This window comes from Rissa tridactyla, chromosome 4 (genome assembly GCF_028500815.1).
Source record: "Rissa tridactyla isolate bRisTri1 chromosome 4, bRisTri1.patW.cur.20221130, whole genome shotgun sequence".
Classification (NCBI taxonomy): Eukaryota; Metazoa; Chordata; class Aves; order Charadriiformes; family Laridae; genus Rissa; species Rissa tridactyla.
In genome coordinates, this window is record NC_071469.1 from 93,297,379 (window position 1) to 93,314,677 (window position 17,299).

Sequence of the window (17,299 nt, forward strand, 5' to 3'; positions counted from 1 at the left end):
GGGCCCGCGGCGGCGGCGGCGATGAAGCGCGATCGGCGCGGCCGGTTCCTGGCGGCCGCGGGCAGCCCCGGCGCGGCGGCGGCCCCCGAGCCCCGGCGGCGCCCCGGCACGGCGGCCCGCGGCACCGAGGCGGCGGAGGCGGCGGGGCGGCCCGAGCCCCAAGCGGGGTGGGCCCCGGCGGCGGCCGCCTGGGCACGGCCCGCCGCCCTCGGCGGGGCCCCGGAGGCAGGTGAGGCCCGGGGGCAGGCGGGCAGGCCCGGCCCGGTGAAGCCCCGGGGGGCGGTCAGCCAGCGGGACGGGCCGCGGACGGGTGCGTGGGTCCCGGCGGGCGTGAGGGCTGGCAGGGCCGGGCCCCGCCGCCGCCGCTCCCCCAGCGCCCGGAGGCTGTGCCCGGGAGCAGACCGCCGTTCCCGGGGCTCCGGATTTGCCGGTTTGGGCTTCAACCCTAAAGATCTGCGGGCTGCCGGCGTCGGGAAATAGCGAGGTCCGGGGCCGGGGGGGGGTTCGGCGGCACGACGAGGGGAGGGCGGACGGCAGCTCGCTCTCCCGCCGCCCTCGGGGGCTCCGCCGTTGTCCAGCCCCGGTTTGGAGGCGGGCGATAGCCCGGCGCCGCGCTGCCGGGGCGGCTGCGGGCGGGAGATAAGTTTCATCGTCAAACGGTTCCAAGTTGGGTGCCTAAAGACGAAGCGCTGCCCTTCCCCGCCTCTGTCCCCTCCCCGGGGGCTCTGCAGCCTGGCCCCACCGGTCTCCGGTGCGCGGTGGCACCCCGCGTCGCTCTGAAGGACCTTGGTGTGGTCTCGGCGGTGGCTGGGGGGCTGCAGGCGGGACCCTGCTCCCTCCCCGTCGCCGGGCGGGCGGAGCGGAGGGTTTGGGGCACAGCTGGGTGGCATCGGGGCTGGGCAGAGGCTTCATCGGGGAGTTTTCCCTGCGCTGGCCCAGCGGAGGGATGGAGCGATGCTCCGCAGAGCAGGGATGCTGTGGGATGGGGCGGGAGAGCCGGGTTGAGGTGGTTTTCATCCACTTGGAGCTGCGGCAGCTCCACGTCCCCGGCTCCCTGCCCTGCTCCGGGGCGGCTGGGGATCGGCGCGTCCCCAAGGGGCTGCTGGGGCAGCCCAGGCTCGCAGCGGCTGCGGGACGCAACCGCCGGCTATAAATACTTTGGAGATAAACACTGGGGAGGGAGAGGAACTACTTAAGCCGAGGGGACGGTGTTGGCAAAAGCACAAACGTGTGTGAGCGAGCCCTGAGAACGCCGCAGCTGGGAGGAGGTTCCTCCACTGGGGCAGTCGGGCCAGAAAGGCCGATTTTAGGGTCAGCTGGTTGTGGAGCAGGGCCATGATCTGCAGGGGAGGGTCACAGGGAACGTCTCTCTCTTCCTGCACGGCTTTTTTCATGCTTGTGCCGAAGCCAGGGCTTTGGAGGCCGCCTTCATGAAGGGAAGGGGAACATCTTCCACCACGCCAGATCCTTCAGGCCGTAGCCGGCTGCCGTACTCTTGCAGCCGGCACCCAGCAGCTGTGTTCAATCCTTCTCTGGCAGGAATTGGCAGAGCCCTGAGCACCGGCTATTGTCGCCTCTGCCATGGGAAGTTCTCCTCCAGGAGCCTGCGGAATGCTTTCGGGAAGGTGCCTGTGATGGGGGAGAACTCGGAGAAGCAGCGTCGCGTGGATCAGGTCTTCTTCACCGACTTCCAGCGGCTGGTCGGCGTGGCGGTGCGGCAGGATCCCGCGCTCCCCCAGTTCGTCTGCAAGAAATGCCATGCCCAGTTCTACAAATGCCGCAGCGTCCTCAGGACGTTTATCCAGAGGGTGAACGCGTCTCCCACGGGCCATGTGAAGTCGAAAGGAAAGTACGTTGCATTTCTTCCTTTCCGGGAGTTATCGGGAGTAGTAAATTGCCGTCTATTGGCGCCTGGTCCCTCCATAAACCCTGAGACCCCACTGTGCTGTTCTGGCTTTTGCAGGAGCGGCGTGGCCCAGGCCCAGCCGGGCGCGGAAGGAGGTGCCTCCTGTCTGGGTGAGTGCCTGCTCCTGGAGCTTTTTCCTTTTCTGTCTGTGATACCATCAATGTTATGGACCACCCAGCAGCGTGGTTCCTGCATCCCTCGGCACAGGGACCGTGCCCGGCTCTCGCTGATTACGGTTCCCCTTCTTCCCTCTCCGGGACGATCCTCGCTGGCACCGGCCTCCCCGAGCGGAGCTGAACAGGCTCACGGGAGGGGTTACGAAGAGCAGGCAGGGTGGGTTTGGGTGGTGGTGCCAGGCCTGTCCCAGCCTCCATCAGACACTGGGGGCAATCGGAAATACGCTTTCAGCTGTAAAATTAATGATATTGGCAGTGGATGGGACTGACCCCGCCACAATCCATCTGGGTGCAGCGCCTTTAGGGTGTCTCCCACCTTCCTCTGACGCAGAAGTGCAGCGCAGGAGTGTGTCCGCAGCCCTGTCCCCTCCCTGGGGGGGAGCAGGCCCCTCTGTGTCCCTCCCTGCGGCTGGCTGTGCCCTTTGCTGGCCCAGCGGACTGACTCTGCGCCTGCTGCCTCTCTCCTCCGACAGTCGACCTGATCACCTCCAGCCCGCAGTGCCTGCACAGCCTGGTGACGTGGGCACACGCGCACGCCGGGAGCTGCCCGTCGGTGCCCAGCCTGCAGAGCGTGCTCTCCTCCGAGTACTGCGGCATCATCCGCGCCGTCTGGGGCTGCGGGGATGGGCATGACTACGTCATGGATACAGATTCGGACTGTAGCACGGTGCTTGTCGACAATGCCTTGTCTGTCAAACGGGAGTGGAACAAGAGCACGGCGCAGCGCTTGACTGACAACGGGGCAGGGGCAGACAATGCCGAGGCTGTTTCTGCTCCCAAACCCCAGCATGCACCAGTAAGGACAACTCCTTGCCAGCAGCCCGCAAACAAAGGGACCACATCGGTGCCACCGAACGTGGAGAATGAGCCACCACAGAACAGGGATTCATCTCACTCGCAACTGGACAGCACGGCCTCCTTACAGGAGAAAGCCCTGCCACAGCCCGTGTCACCACCGAGCAGTGCCACAGGTAAGGGATTTGCCTTCCAATCTCCCCCCAGGCCTCTGGGGAAGGGCTGGAGCTGGAGACCGGGCCCAGGGAGCGATGGTCGGGCTGGGCCCCCTTCTCGGAGACTCCTGCTCTTCAGGGAGTACACAGACCCTGGCTTAGGGAGTGCAGATTGCCCAGAGAATCGCCTCTGATCGGGGATGCTGAGCCTTGCCAAAGGGAAGGGGGAACACAGGTTCAGCCGACCGCGTCGCACAAAAAGAGCCGGTCTCCTTGCCCCGTGCGCGATTTCCCCCTCTGAGGGAGGGGTGAGACTTGGCCGTTCCTGATCAGGCTGCGCCTGGATGGCAAGACCCTGCTGCCTTGCTCTCGCTGGGGGACATGTGCCTGTCAAGTGCTGCACAACGGTCACTGATTCTCCAGCAGCACATCTGCCTGATGTTTTTTTCTGTTCAATCCAAACCCTGTCCATATTCCTACAAGGAGGAGTTTCCCCCACCCTGCTGCAGCTGCAGGTGATGCCGAACAGCAGGAGCCCCTTGTGTTTGCAGAGGAAAGTTGCCGGGTGGGCTTGCTCACAGGCCGAGTTCATGTGGGTTTACTGCTGAGCTCTCCCGAATGCCACTTTGAGAAGAGAGGTGTTAACACCGATTTTGAGTTACGGAAGTCAGGCTGTGTTTAGCTCTGACAGCCATGGGAGATGTCTGCTGGAAAGGGGAACGGCAGCTGGGACTCGCCTGGGGACAAGTCTGTCAGTTACGGAGCAGGTGTCATGGGGGAAACCAAAAAATGTTTGTGGGAATTCCAGGGTGAAGGGTCTCCTGCCGCTGGGGTGCCAGGAGACCGGTCTCCGAGCACAGGAGACAAGGATTTTGGTCTAAATAATCATTAACTGTTGTGTAGCACATATTTTCACGTGGTATGGGTCACACTGAATGAACCTGGAGTGGTTGGTTCCTTCTCGGCAGCTCTCTCCGCTGGCTTGTTTTTGCTGCTTTTCCTTGTAACGCACCGTGTTCTCCTTCATTCCCTAGGACAGTTGAGTGGGAAGCAGGTTCTGTCTGCAACGTCGGATGAGCGGGTAAAAGACGAGTTCAGTGACCTTTCTGAGGGGTGAGAGAAGAGTGGGTTTAAAATAGCCTTAATGTCTTCTTTGCGAGTATGAAATGACCCACCTTGGAGAGCTTTCTCCACGAGTGACCTGGCCCTCGAGGCCCCTTGGAACTGGCATCGGTGGTCACAGAGCAGTGGCTCTGCAGCGGCTGTGATGAAGCTCACGCCGCCGTTGACGCGCTGAACTCCCCTCCTCGCCGCCTCTGCTGCAGGGGGGGGTTTGCACACACGTGTACTCTCCGTGTTTGTTGGCTGCTTCCAGCAAACCTGGTCCTATTTTGTTCCCCGCTCTGTGCCGGGGAAGGAACCGCGCAGGGGGCAGCTGGGGCTTGCTCGGATCTGGGTGCTGCTACTCCAGCCCCCTGGCTTCGGAGCGATTCCCCTTCGCCGCTGCTCCGGGCTGGGGATCCAGAAGAGCAGTCGGTGCGGGAACGCAGGCAAGGGGTAGCAGTCGGAGAAATCTCCCTTTTTGCTCATGGGGAGAGTGATTAAATGGGAAGCGGGAGCAGCTTAGCAGTCTCTATGACCAAAGATTTGGCTAATCCTTCAAACGTAGGTATTTGAAGTGAGGCTTGTAAATAACTGATAACTGAGTCCAGTCATTCTGAGTCTAAAGTACCAAACGGACGAGACTTCTTTCAGTGTGTCAGCTAAATCTGTCAGCTGTCACATTAAAAGCGCCACAACAATTTATTGCCTGTTTCCTGGCTTCAGAATTAATTGCTTCTTGTATGGCTTAAGACTTAAAAGAAAGAAAAAGAAAAACCAAAACCTATGTGGCTGCTATGTATGAGGAAATACAGAATGACCCGCAGCTTAATTAACCTGCGCCAGACACTTATATTACATACGTGATCTACAAAATTACTTTTCCTAGTATAGAAAGTGATGGCAACATCTCAACAATGAATAGATCTTTTCAGTAACAGCTGTTTTTTGTTCTCCTGACAGTGGTTCAATTATTCTTACAGAGATCTAGTCCTAAAATGACCTGATTTTGCTATTTGCTGTGTTCACCGGGGCTGTGTTTGCTTGGGGAGATTATGGGGGGAGGAGAACACGGGGAGGGTTGGCTGCCGCGGTGTGGGGGAGATGGGTGCACTGGGAACGAAGAACACGTATTGCTGCTGCCGCAGACGCTGAAGTGCCGGTCCCGTGCTGTGTCAGTAAAGGGCATCTTCTCTCTCTCAGGGACTTCTTGAGCGATGATGAAAACGAGAAGAGAAATGTGCAATCTTCGGACGACTCCTTCGAGCCTTACCCCGAAAAGAAGTAAGGGGCTTGCTGTGTGGTTAGCAGGGCTCCCTGCGGGCGAGCTGAGGGCTGGTGGCCGCCTTCCCTGTGCTTGTGCCGAGCTGGGCCAACACCATTGCTCTCCTTTATGGCCTCAGCTCCCTCCACATCCCTGCCTGGAGCCCACAGCGCTGCCCCAGCACCTGTGTTCCCCGAGCTCCCCAGCAGGTTGAAGCAGGGCCACGTTCCTCTTCCCCAGGCCCAGCGCTAATTACCGCAGCTCAGCTCACGTGTACTGGATGTATGCGTGCTCCTGCTTTGCCAGGTCAAGCGTCAGGCTAAGCCGACAGACCAGGTGTAACACTCGGGGCCAGTTAGGTGGGAGGACTCAGACCAACATCAAGTATTAAACCACTGTCCTTCTTCCTTCTTGGAGGGTTTCTAGCAAGAAAAGCGACAGCAAAGAAGCAAAGAAGGCGGAAGAGCCCAAAATAAGGAAGAAGCCGGGGCCTAAGCCAGGCTGGAAAAAAAAAATCAAATGTGAAAGGTAATAAGGAGCAGGTGACAGCTGGGCAGCACTCCCGCGCTTGGCACGCTGGCTGACGGCAGGCCTCTGCTTTGCAGGGAGGAGCTGCCTACCATTTACAAGTGTCCTTACCAGGGATGCACGGCTGTCTACAGAGGGGCAGATGGCATGAAGGTGAGTTCAGGGCTTGCTCCTGTCCCCAGCCCATAGCTTTGAGTGTTACAGAGCAGTTTCCACATGAGGAGAGGATCCGTGACAGGTTTAATTCACTGCCTAACTCCGCGGCAGGCGACTAAATGAAGCAGTCAGAGGCCTTTTTCTGTGCTCCCAAAAGCAACGGGAGCTGCTCTGGCTTTGCATGCTCCTCCTGTTCTGGAAATCTGCCGCTGGCTCGGCAGCAGCCCTTGGAACAAGCTCTGCTGCGTCCTGTTAAAGCCCCTGCTGCCAAGGATGGATTTGGATGCAAGTCTCTGGTTTTTCACGGCGCAGCAGCGCTGATGCGTAAGCCTGCTAAGATGGGGAGGTCTTGTTTGTTAGGGGATCCCCCCTTTTCGCTAGGGAGAACACAGCCCTGATCTCCACTAGATGATCAATGATGGAAGCTCTGTCCTTCCTTTACAGAAACACATCAAAGAGCATCATGAGGAGGTTCGGGAGAGGCCCTGTCCTCATCCTGGCTGCAACAAGGTGTTCATGATTGACCGGTACCTACAGCGACACGTGAAACTCATTCATACAGGTGTGTCCCAGCAGGCTCTGCTCACACCAGGCGATGGGTGTTACAAAGACCCAAGGATTCCTTGGGCGAGGCTTGTAGGTGCCATGGCAAGCGTCTGTGTGGGGTGTAGAACTGTTTGCCTTGCCTGTAAACCTGTAACAAGCCATCACGCGGGGGATGTGAGGCAGAGGGAGGAATTCAGACTCCACCAGTAAGCGTGGGCAGCTGTGTGTATGCATTTCATGTACTAGAAAATCAGCGGAATTGATGACTCTCTCCCTTTTTCCATTGCAGAGGTACGTAATTATATCTGTGATGAATGTGGGCAGACCTTTAAGCAACGCAAACACCTCTCTGTCCATCAGATGCGGCACTCAGGAGCAAAGCCCCTCCAGTAAGTGCACACCAACCATCCGTTCGTAGCTAAGCAAAGGGATAGAAGGGGTAGCGACGCTCTGCTGAGCTCTCACAGTCGCTGTTCTTAGTACAGAGTAATTCTGTGCTGCAAACCCTGCCTGGAGCCGGCAGTGCCCTGGCTGAATCACTTTCAATGTTCATCTACAACACATGCTCCAGCTCCAGAGCTTCCTGTTGCTGAGCAAGTCTTACGCCTCCTTCTATTCCTGTTGAATGCTCAGCCACCAGCGATGAGCTGCGGGCCTGAGGGGGAGAAATGTGTTGCGTGACCAGCGTAGTTGTAGGACATGCTATGAGCAAGCAGCACTGAGGCTGCGGTTGTTTTCTCATGGGCTTATTCCGCATCACAAAGAGCAAACGCCACAGCTGTGGCTCCAGGCTCAGTCCTAAGCCCCTGCTTTGCCTTGCAGGTGTGAAATCTGTGGTTTCCAGTGCAGACAGCGAGCATCGCTCAAGTACCACATGACCAAACACAAAGCTGAGACAGAGCTGGAGTTTGCCTGCGACCAGTGTGGGAAGCGCTTCGAGAAGGCCCATAACCTTAATGTCCACATGTCCATGGTGCACCCTCTGACCCAGACTCAGGACAAAGCCAAGCCACTGGAGCCAGAGCCCATTCTCCTCCTAAATACTTCAGGGACTTCAGAAAGCCAGGCGGTAAAGCCAGAAGTGACTGCACAGCAGGAGCCCACTTGAGGGGGACGGGGAAGCTTTCCCAGTCTGGCCCTGTAGAAACCATATGGCAGAGTGGAGATTTTTAACCTACAGTTTAGTCTCCCAAAGAACTCAGTGGAATTAGCTTCAGCTTGCTCAGAAAAAGCTTGTTATCATGCTGTGATTCTCCATGCTCACGTCTGATTCAGCAGTGTTGTACTAAGAGTCTGTCTAATCCCAGGGGAATGGATGTTCGGCAGCGCCCCTTCGTGGTCCCCCTTCTCCCCATGCACACAGTTGTAGAAACAAGAGTTGACCACAACTGTTCCCCGCCCGCACAAGCTGCTGCCTGTACAGAAGTGCCCTCAGGTGGCTGCAAGGGTACACAGGACAGTGGAACAATTTTAAGCAGACATTTTGTTTAGAAGAAAAAAAAAAGTTATGATTCCCAAAGCAAGTCTAAACTGAAATTTGTAACCTACTTTTTATTGTAACAAGAGCTTCATGGTTATGCTTGTAATAAATTATTTACAAAGTAATTTGAAAGAAACAGCACTGGTGAGAACGGTAACACCTTATCTGTAGTCAAGATGTTCTGCTCAGCTTCCCGTGCCGGTGCCTGCCCGGGGCTGTGCCTGTTGCTCAGAACAGGAGCAGCTCCTCGTCCAGCTCCATGGCCGCGTCAGGCCTTGAGAAGTGCAGGAGGGTGGCTCCCAGCTCTGGGTCAAGTTCTTCACACGTGGCCAGTAGCTGAGGAGAGGGTGGACAAACAGCTAGTATTAGACCTGCTCGTGCTGCCGCAAAGCGAGTTACAGCATCATTTTGCTGCTTCTCAGCAAAGTACAGGTAGAGGGAAGCTGTTGCTGACTCACACAGAAATAACAGAGTCTCCTGGCTGACAACAGAACGCTTGTGGGAAGCTTCCAACACCTGCCAGTTAGCTGGGCTGGATATTTCCCCCAAGACCAAGCATTAAGCAAGCAGTGGGAGCGAGACTGCGTGAGGGCAGTGTTTAATGTTGCTGAGAAAGACAGAGACTGCGGCGCGGGAGAGGGAGGATGTGGCTATAGCACTGATTGAGCAGCAGGTGTCCTCCGCCGCTACCAAATGTCTTAGCGAAATGCGGTGTGCGTCAGCGGTTAAGCAGGCAGCACCAGTACAGGATCAGCGCCCAAGACAGGCTACACGGGCAGAGGCAGCGTTCCCAGCCCTCACATAGCCGGGGAAGAGGAAAGTCTCAACTCACCGGCCGTATGTTTCCAAAGCTTTGAGCAGGGCATCGCGGGATCGCACCAAGCAGGAACCGCCGGGCCGTGGAGATCACCTCCAAGGGATCCCCCTGGAGAACACGGAGGAGAGACACAATGGCAAGCGCAATGTCACTTTTAGCTCTCAGACCCTGCCTCCAAAAGTGAAACAGGAACCACTACACCACACCTAGGGGCCATTCACGGGTTACACGCACCACTTGGTCACTGACTGCATTCGCCCTGAGGTTCTGTACAAGAGCATCAAGGCACGTTGGGTGTCAGGTAGCAGCAGGACATCTGTGCTGGATATTTCCCCCAAGAACAAGCATTGGCAGCACTGGAAGCAGCGCTGGCAGCTTCTCAGCCCCAAGGTGTGAGCAAGCTGACCGCCTGCGATGGTGGCCCCACACGCTACCTCTGCTTTGTAGAGCAAGGTGTGAACAAGAGGGCTACTGCAAGTGGCAGGGGAAGGGATAAAGAATAGGATTCACAGTTACAAGAGGGAAAAAAAAAGACTGAGCTTCACTCACGTGCTCTCCGGGGTCTGGGCTTTGCACCGCTTGATCAGACCGCGGCAGGTCTCTCCCTTCCACAAAGAGCCGAAGCAGCTGGATGTACAAATCAAGCGCCACGTAGAGGAAGGTCTGCTCTCTGGTGAGCAGCTCGTGGTGAAAGCAAGGGGTGAGGCTAGAGGAAGTGACACACCATGTCTGGGTAGCACTGGTTGCACGGTAGACTCACACACGTAAAGACACAACACAAACACAGCTGGTGCTCTTGCCACTGTCCATTTTACAAGTCCCATTGTGCGCAGGGCCACCCCACTGCAGGAGGGCAGCCAGGGACACTCCTGTTTGAAGCACAGAGCTGAAGGGAAACTTCTAGCAAAAGATACAGGACTCCTTAAATAGCAACCCTGCCGTGATCACGTATTCTCTCCTGCACAGCTGAGGAAGGGCTCAGCTCACCTACAGGCCAGCAGTAATTACCCCCGCACCAGCTGCTGTACGTGCAAATCATCCGCCACAGCCCCCTCATGAAAACATCCCTTCCGAGCCCAGCAGGACGTTACCTGTAGAACGCAAGAGGCAAGAGCCGGATGTGACGGTCCGAGGCTGCGCTGCGCAGGACGCAGTATTTTCTAGAGTCTGCAATAGCCAGAGAGAAGCACTAAGCATCTTCAGGGGTCATCAGGCCACCTTGCATACTTCTACAGCAGCACAGGGCCTGCACAGTTTCCTTCCAGCCCACAATAAACATTAGTGCTTGGGTGTGGGGACCCCCGAGAGAAGAACACTGTCCCCTCTGAGGCTTCCTCTATCAGAGGGAACAGTACTGAGTTTCAGTTGTTCCCGATCAGCAGCTGGGTCACCATACCACGGGCTAGAAGCAGGATGTTCTCAGCAGTTACTCAAGCAAGCGGTTTTTGTGCTGCTTACAAAGGGCCGTCAGTTCCTTCTTACAGGCACACTCATTAATCAGAGAGATGGGGCAGGCCCGTCCAGCACTGAACCTCACCTTTCCACCCCTTGGAGGCAGGACTTGCTCACCTTTCTCTGCTGAATGGAAGAGAAGTGGCCAGGACATGCTCCTGTCTTCCAGGCATTGCAAGATCTCCAGACACCATCCCAGAGATGTCTGAAAATCCACTCCTTCCTGGGTGTCAGAAAGAACAGGTCTTAGGCTTTATTTGCATAAAAGCAGAAAGGAACCCTCCCATGAGAGACTGCGTACATGAAGTGCCCTGTTAAAGGACCTTTAGCCCAAGTCTTTCCCCTCGCCGGGCAGGCTGGATTCCCCCTGGGCCATCAGGCACAGGAGTAATGCGGTGCCTTCATCACCAAACCAGGCCGTGACGGGGCTCAGTTGAGAGCGGTTTGTGGGAGAGGGGGAAGCTCGGCACAGAGCCACTGCGCGTCATGCACCGAAGCTCCCCAGAGCAGGTTTTTTCCCCTCTAACCTTTCCAGTGACAGCAAGTCTTGGGATTGGTTTGGGTTGTGGGGTTGGTTTTTTTTTTTGCGTTAGTCATTTTACGTGGAATAACCTCCCAGATCTGTTTGCTCAAGATGTTTCTTTCCTGAATGACTCTTCCTCTGTGCTCTCCCAAAGGCAGACTACGAGACCAAATGATTATTTTGAACTTGAATTTGCTCCCCCGATCCAATCTGTTTGGTGACTACACAAACGGCTGCACTTCAAAGCTGAGAAGTCAGCGAAGGGACAGAAACAAGCATTCACAGACGGGAGGCTGCTTAGGGCAGACAGTGGCTGGAAAAAACTTGTCATCTTTGATCCTTCATTTAATAGCGTTAAATCATTTGGAAACCAATGTTCCCCCATGTCGGGGACCTCTTCTCCTGTGAATGAACATGAACGTTTCCAGCCTGGGGAAAAAACATCATTTAACAAATATGAAATGCTACCCAAAAGCCAAGAGATGTGAGGTTCCTGTACTACCTGGGAGGTATAAAGTCTGAACAGGGAACCGAAAATAGTTAAGTCATTCAGGAAGAGAAATAAAAGCTGCCGTAGTGAAAGGGGAGATAACGTCAGTTGGAGGAAAATACAGGTTTAATCTGATAGGAACAGAAGGGCTTTCAGCGGGCTCTGTCTGGGATGTTGCTGATCCCTTCCTTCTGGCAGAACAAGCTACCAGCCTTCACAGTACCAGTACAAAGCATTTTTAGGCAGCAAACCAAGCAGATCAGACACATTTAGTGTCATGAGAATTCCCTCGGGGCTGAATTTACCTTTGGTGCTATTTTTGCTGAGATGAGATCCATGAGTGAGAAGAACAGCAGAGAAACAAGAAGCTGCAAGGAAGAGAGACTGCTTGTTACTTATATCTGCGGTGGTGACTCAGAACTTGCACTTTCCAATCAGGAAATAACATTTCACCGAGTACGTTCCCAGGATGGACCTGGATGAACTACAAGTACTGCTGTTCCTTCCAGGTGAAGGCAGTGTGTTTGAAGACGACAGAGCACAGCCTGACATTGTTCATTGCTTCTAAGGGTAAACTCCACACTAAATTCACTGTTCTCAAAGCAAGGCTTGCTGCAGGCAGCAAGTCAGACATCAGATGACAACTTCTCCCAAATGCAGGGAAAACTGAGCGAGCTACCACAGATGTAAACCTGGAGGAGAGCTAATGTTGGTCCACAGCCGGCATGCCACCAGCAGATGCTCTGCAGCCTCCCATCTCAGCAAGTGCATTGTGATCCTGCCCTGACATACGCTGGTTATCGCTTTTCTGGATCACTACCACATCCCTTCCTGGCATCCTCCTCCTATCTCAAGGCAGATTTTTGAAGCGAAAGCCACTGTTATTCCACATGTACTAAATGCTCGTATCAACTCAGTGGCTCCAGCTTCTGACGAGCAGCTTTTGGCTCTAGACCAGTATAAACAGTGGAGGAATCAATCCCATAGCAAGAGGAGCTGCTACCGTAACTGTTGCCCGGAGCAATAAAACTTAAGAGTAAATAGTAAGGCACAGGTTCCGCTTCAACACTATTTACCTGTGAGTGTCTCGGTACAGGGACACTGCCCATACTGAGCTCTGGTCCCGGCTATCCCCTGGAAGATCAACAGACAGAACTGCCAGGCAGTTGCCCAGCTTCCTCCTCAGCACTTCAGAGAATTCCCGTGCATGGAGGACACTGAGCGTGGTGAAATGGCGGAGGCATTTCCTGGAACAGACTTGGTAAAACCCTCAGGAGGTCTGTTCCTGGGATTCCCAGCACGTCTTCCCAGAGCGCTTAAAATGCCTGCACTCCTGCCTGTTTCACAAACTTTCTGCATCTCCTTAACTCCCCAGACAAGCTGCCTGAGCTACAATCCACAAGGACGGCTCCTTTGTCAGAGGGAGAGGTCATCCTGGTGTGCCATGGATTAAGCTCTCGACCTCTGCGGCACTCTCTCCAGCTTCAGTTTTTAAAGCAGCTGTTTAATAATCCTCCCTGACTTCACAGAGGAGCCATTATCTGAGTTAAAAGTTTAAGTTTGGAACAACTTTGCCTCTAGGATAAGTATTTAGCAACTGGTAATTTACAGCTACATTTTATCAACTAGGCACCAGCAAGATTTCACAACAGGGTTTACCAGGGATACAGCTGTATCTCAGGACAACTCTTTCTCGGTTAAAGACACTCTGCTTCTAGTTTTCAAGCGTAGGGAACAGCAGACATTTAAAATGCATCGTCTTGCCTGCTCTTTGTCAGTCCCCAGCCTCTTCAGCGCATTTGTCTCTCGTCCGCGTGGTGACTGCTGTTGAACAGTACAATGGAGGAAGGCAGCCAAAATCCAAGGAGGGCCAGAGAGAGGGAAAACCACTCCTGAAGAAAGGAAGCTAGAAAATAAAACCAGCATGTCATGGTTTTGGAGGAAAAAAGAGGAAAAAAATTCACAGCAGCGAATGAGGAGGAAATCAGGGGCTTGGGCAAAGAGTGTAAGTTTATGACCAGGACCAGAAAAAAAAAAATTATTCTCTCCATTATTTTTTTTCCTTGCAGTTGGATGCTACACGGACACAGTTTTTAAAAAAAATAGTCTAGAAACAGACAGCAGCATTCCCAAATATCTTTCATCAGAGGTTGGACAGGTAGTTAACTGCATACTCTACTACAGAAGCATGTGACTATTACCTGCAAGGAGATTCTTATACTAAACACCCAGTTTTTGGAGAAAAGTTGCAGGACGCTGAACGAGACAGCGTAATGACAGGTAAAGAAGGAAGCATACAACAGGGAAGCAGTCAGTAGCTTCAGGAGACCAGAGATTCACTAAATCCAGGGAGCAAAGGGTGCGGCAACTTGAGTGAATGACTCAACACCGTGCTAAAGGCTATTTCCAGTGTTTGTCAAACAAGGACTGCCTTCCAGTCTCCTCTAAAAAAGATTCTCTTTTCCTTATGGTGAAACACTCTGACCCATATTACACAGAAGGCCAGACAAAATAATTATAGTGACCCATTTTGAGTTTATACTCTACAAAGGAATCTGTATATAGCTGTCCTACAAGCCTCAGTCCACATTAGCATTTCATACTGCCTGCTGAAACCCAGCCTGCCTCACGGAAGAGGCCTCCTGGGCGCTGATCCCTCAAAGAGCAGGTTATCCTGCCTGCAGATCCACGCTGGGTTCCTCACACACACCTGGTAGCTGAGGACTGCCATTCCCTCAGTCTTTCCAGTTCTTCTGCAAGTGGAGACCCAAAGAGTCTCTTCCACTGAGAACAAACTACCGGCTCCAGCCTCGGCCACCAAAGCTGGGAAGACAGACGGAAATCAGCAGCGTTAGTGGTGGCGTACTCAGTAGTTGTCTGCAGGCAGGTATGCATGCTGTCTCAGCCAGGTACTCAGAGAAAGGGTTCCCCCCCACGCCCCCTTAATGAAAAAGTCCAAGTTGTACATACACACATAATAAACACGAGAATTTCCACATCCTGGAAATGCAAAGAGGGTCATTTGTGACCGTGTTCATACACCACAGTGCCCTGAAACCTTTCTAGCAGGACCTCCGCTCTGCACGCTCTACAAAGGAGCTCAAAACTCAAAGGTGATGCACATGCTTATCACACACAATGAATACATGCATCCCCATGTAAAACAGTGCATGAAGAGTTACGCACAAGAGAAAAACCTGTGTGCTTTATGGACTTTTTGGTTGCTTGGCATGTAACACCCAGTGTCCCCGTCCCGCCCCCAATGCATCTGAAACCAAGACCGGCCTCCCAGCTTCTCGCTCTCAAACAGTCTTTGTTCCGCTTCTATAGTGACACTCCAAAAAGAAGGCAGCATGCCCAGCTCTGGGCACGCAGCAATATCAAGGGTACTAAAACACTCTGCAATTTTCCAAAGGCATTAAGAATTACTACCCTCACACTTCACAGTTTACATTAAATGAAGTTTAAAACAAACGCTCTGAACCGATACTGAATTTTCATCTAGCACTCTTAAGACAAAATATGAACAGTTACCACTGCGGAGAAAAGCACAATGGGACATTTGGTTTGACATGCTGTTAGAACACCATTGACCCCTTCTGCTGATTCCTCACAGTCCGAGCTGGCATTAAGCAGGCCCTGGAAGAGGATAAATCACAAGATGACAACACACATATGTCTTTGCTGCTTTGAAACACCTCACCAAGTCATGTGTAAACTAACCAAAGATAACTGTAGGGGTCAGCATGGCCCAGGAAAAGAAACATGTGCCCAACAGCTTCTCCTTCCCCCACCAGCTTTGCTGCATTGTATTAAAATTAGCCTCTACCACTGCTTCCTCCTGGTACTTCACTTTCCTGCTCTTTTTGGAATTTACACCAACAGTTCTCAAAACAAGAGTACGAGTGGCACATCTCATTGATAAGAGCAGCAGATAGTCAGGTATCCTGGTAAAGAAACATCTACTCCGGCTAGCACGGACAGAAGAGCAGAATGACAAAAGCAGCAGTTACCCTGAAGAAGTGCGCGGTGATGTCGTAGGAGAGCGCGTACCCTCTGGAACAGACATTCTTCTATGGGAAGACACGGAGAGAAAAAAAAAAGTCAGTCCTTCCAAGTTATGATTTTCTTTGAACATTTTAGGTGTCTGGCACAACAGGACTCAGCACAAAATCATCCTGCGAGATCCTGAGTATTGGTTCAGAATGCAGAAACTTCATTTTTTATATAAAGCAACACGGCTGCCTAGGTAGTGCTTTACAGTCCCAGCACTAGAAAGCAAATCAGACAGCCCTGCGTACCACGTGTTGTGGACGGCAGAGGCAGTTTGATTAACAGTCCTGGAATGAACGGAGGTTTCTGGCTGTGCCTAATATGACAGTGCAGAAGGGCTTGAAAAGGCCATCAGTCAGGATGAATAAGTAGAAACAATAACTATCCTCAGAGCACAAAACAGTGCTCTGGGGGACCTGCAAGTTAAATGATCTGCCCCCAGGAAGCTGCAGGGATGTTTCTGAATGTTTCTCTAACACACACAACTCATGAGGATGAGCAGAATCTCACTCCACACATACCAAATCAGTTTAACACCCTGATATGACAGAGAAATTGTAGAAGAGCTCACGCTCAGTCCCCTACTCCTAGGCCTCCACAGGAACATTGCAGGTTTTTCCTCTAACCCACTGTCAACAAATGAAGAGAAGGTGGCACAGAAGGATGTATCCACACTAGAGAGAACACCCCCAAGGCTGCTGCACATGTGTGTGCACCAGAGACATAAACGTCATCAACAACACAACTGGAAAGAACACTCCTACTGCACAAGAACCAGCCAAGCCACTACCCAGGCTACTCTGATCACCCCACGGTGATTTTACCCCTGGACTGCGCGCACCCAGCTCCAGCCACTGACATGCTGGCCGGCTCCACCCCAGTTTTGCCTACACTATTTCCCAAGGATTCTGTCTCAGTAGCGTAAAATGTCACCACAATTCCAAATGAATGAACCCAAAAGTCACCCTACAGCAGACAGTGCTGAGGGGACCTCTGCAGAGCTAGGGACTGGAAAGTCTCAAGCATAAGTTGAACCTCCCTATGCTCTGATATAAGCTAAGTTTGTCTCAAGTTTGGCCGCATTTTAGCTCCTGCCCTAAATCCAAGTTTAAGGTCTTTAACTAGAGCATTTACCAACAAGAAATTGTCATTTGGCTGATGACACATACCAGCTCCGAGTTTACAAAACAAAAGAAGTCTTCACAGTCCAACATTGTTTTCTTTCCTTTTCGACATGTCATGACCAGAGCGGATGCAGGGAGCCCTACCAGAATCCTTCGGCAGGGAAGAATAAAAACAAAATTGAGGTTACCGTCAGGAAGAGAATCACACTCCACACTCTCAGGGCACGTGTCTTTAATGTTCAAGAGAGTTTGAGAGTACGTCAAACGCAAGAGATCTCAAACATGTTGAAACCGCACCAAATTTTTCCAGTTGCCCAGAAAAGAACCTGCATTTCAATGAGATACACACACCACTTTCAAAGACGCTATCAGTGGCTCAAAAATGGAATGCACACCTAGGTTTACAGCAGCAAATGGAGTAATTTAACAATGGTTAACACAAGTGGTGGCATTAAGCATTAAGCCAGTGTTGCTGGCTGTAAACGGAGTCCATGAAGATGTGTAGTCTCTGAAATCCAGTCTACTGACAGGGGCAACTCGTAGCCCAAGATGGCACACTGAAATGCAGCTGAGTCAGTGGGTACCAGGGAATAAATCTCTCTTGCACAATTGTTACCATGACATACAGTGTCATTTTCACTTGCTGTGGAATCAGAGGGGAGCCAACTGTGCAGGTACACACCGTAATTGCTTTGAACGGCAGTTTTGTTCGAGGTATTATTCCCAGCCATCC

The 17,299-nt window shown here is 53.1% G+C and overlaps 2 protein-coding genes across 2 annotated transcripts in view; one reads left to right on the forward strand and one right to left on the reverse strand.

Annotated features, from left to right (window-relative positions):
• The first annotated feature begins 21 nt into the window (after positions 1–21).
• Positions 22–8,243, forward strand: ZNF276 (zinc finger protein 276). The gene is made up of 11 exons (XM_054200108.1): positions 22–229; positions 1,540–1,849; positions 1,964–2,016; positions 2,556–3,053; positions 4,067–4,145; positions 5,337–5,417; positions 5,815–5,925; positions 6,003–6,078; positions 6,526–6,643; positions 6,917–7,016; positions 7,450–8,243. Exons 1-11 carry the CDS (start codon positions 22–24, stop codon positions 7,733–7,735), a joined length of 1,920 nt encoding a protein of 639 aa, XP_054056083.1. The 3' UTR covers positions 7,736–8,243.
• Positions 8,244–8,303: 60 nt separating this feature from the next.
• The window catches only part of FANCA (FA complementation group A), a 37,519-nt gene continuing 28,523 nt past the window's right edge, over positions 8,304–17,299 (reverse strand). Inside the window, exons 33-43 of the mRNA XM_054200107.1 lie at positions 16,612–16,717; positions 15,403–15,462; positions 14,924–15,028; positions 14,100–14,212; positions 13,154–13,295; positions 11,695–11,757; positions 10,494–10,599; positions 10,016–10,091; positions 9,474–9,630; positions 8,940–9,032; positions 8,304–8,443 (exon numbers count right to left, since the gene is read on the reverse strand). Of these exons, the coding sequence (XP_054056082.1) occupies positions 8,336–8,443; positions 8,940–9,032; positions 9,474–9,630; positions 10,016–10,091; positions 10,494–10,599; positions 11,695–11,757; positions 13,154–13,295; positions 14,100–14,212; positions 14,924–15,028; positions 15,403–15,462; positions 16,612–16,717 (1,129 nt within the window). The 3' untranslated portion in view covers positions 8,304–8,335. The remainder of the gene's footprint in view (positions 8,444–8,939; positions 9,033–9,473; positions 9,631–10,015; positions 10,092–10,493; positions 10,600–11,694; positions 11,758–13,153; positions 13,296–14,099; positions 14,213–14,923; positions 15,029–15,402; positions 15,463–16,611; positions 16,718–17,299) is intronic.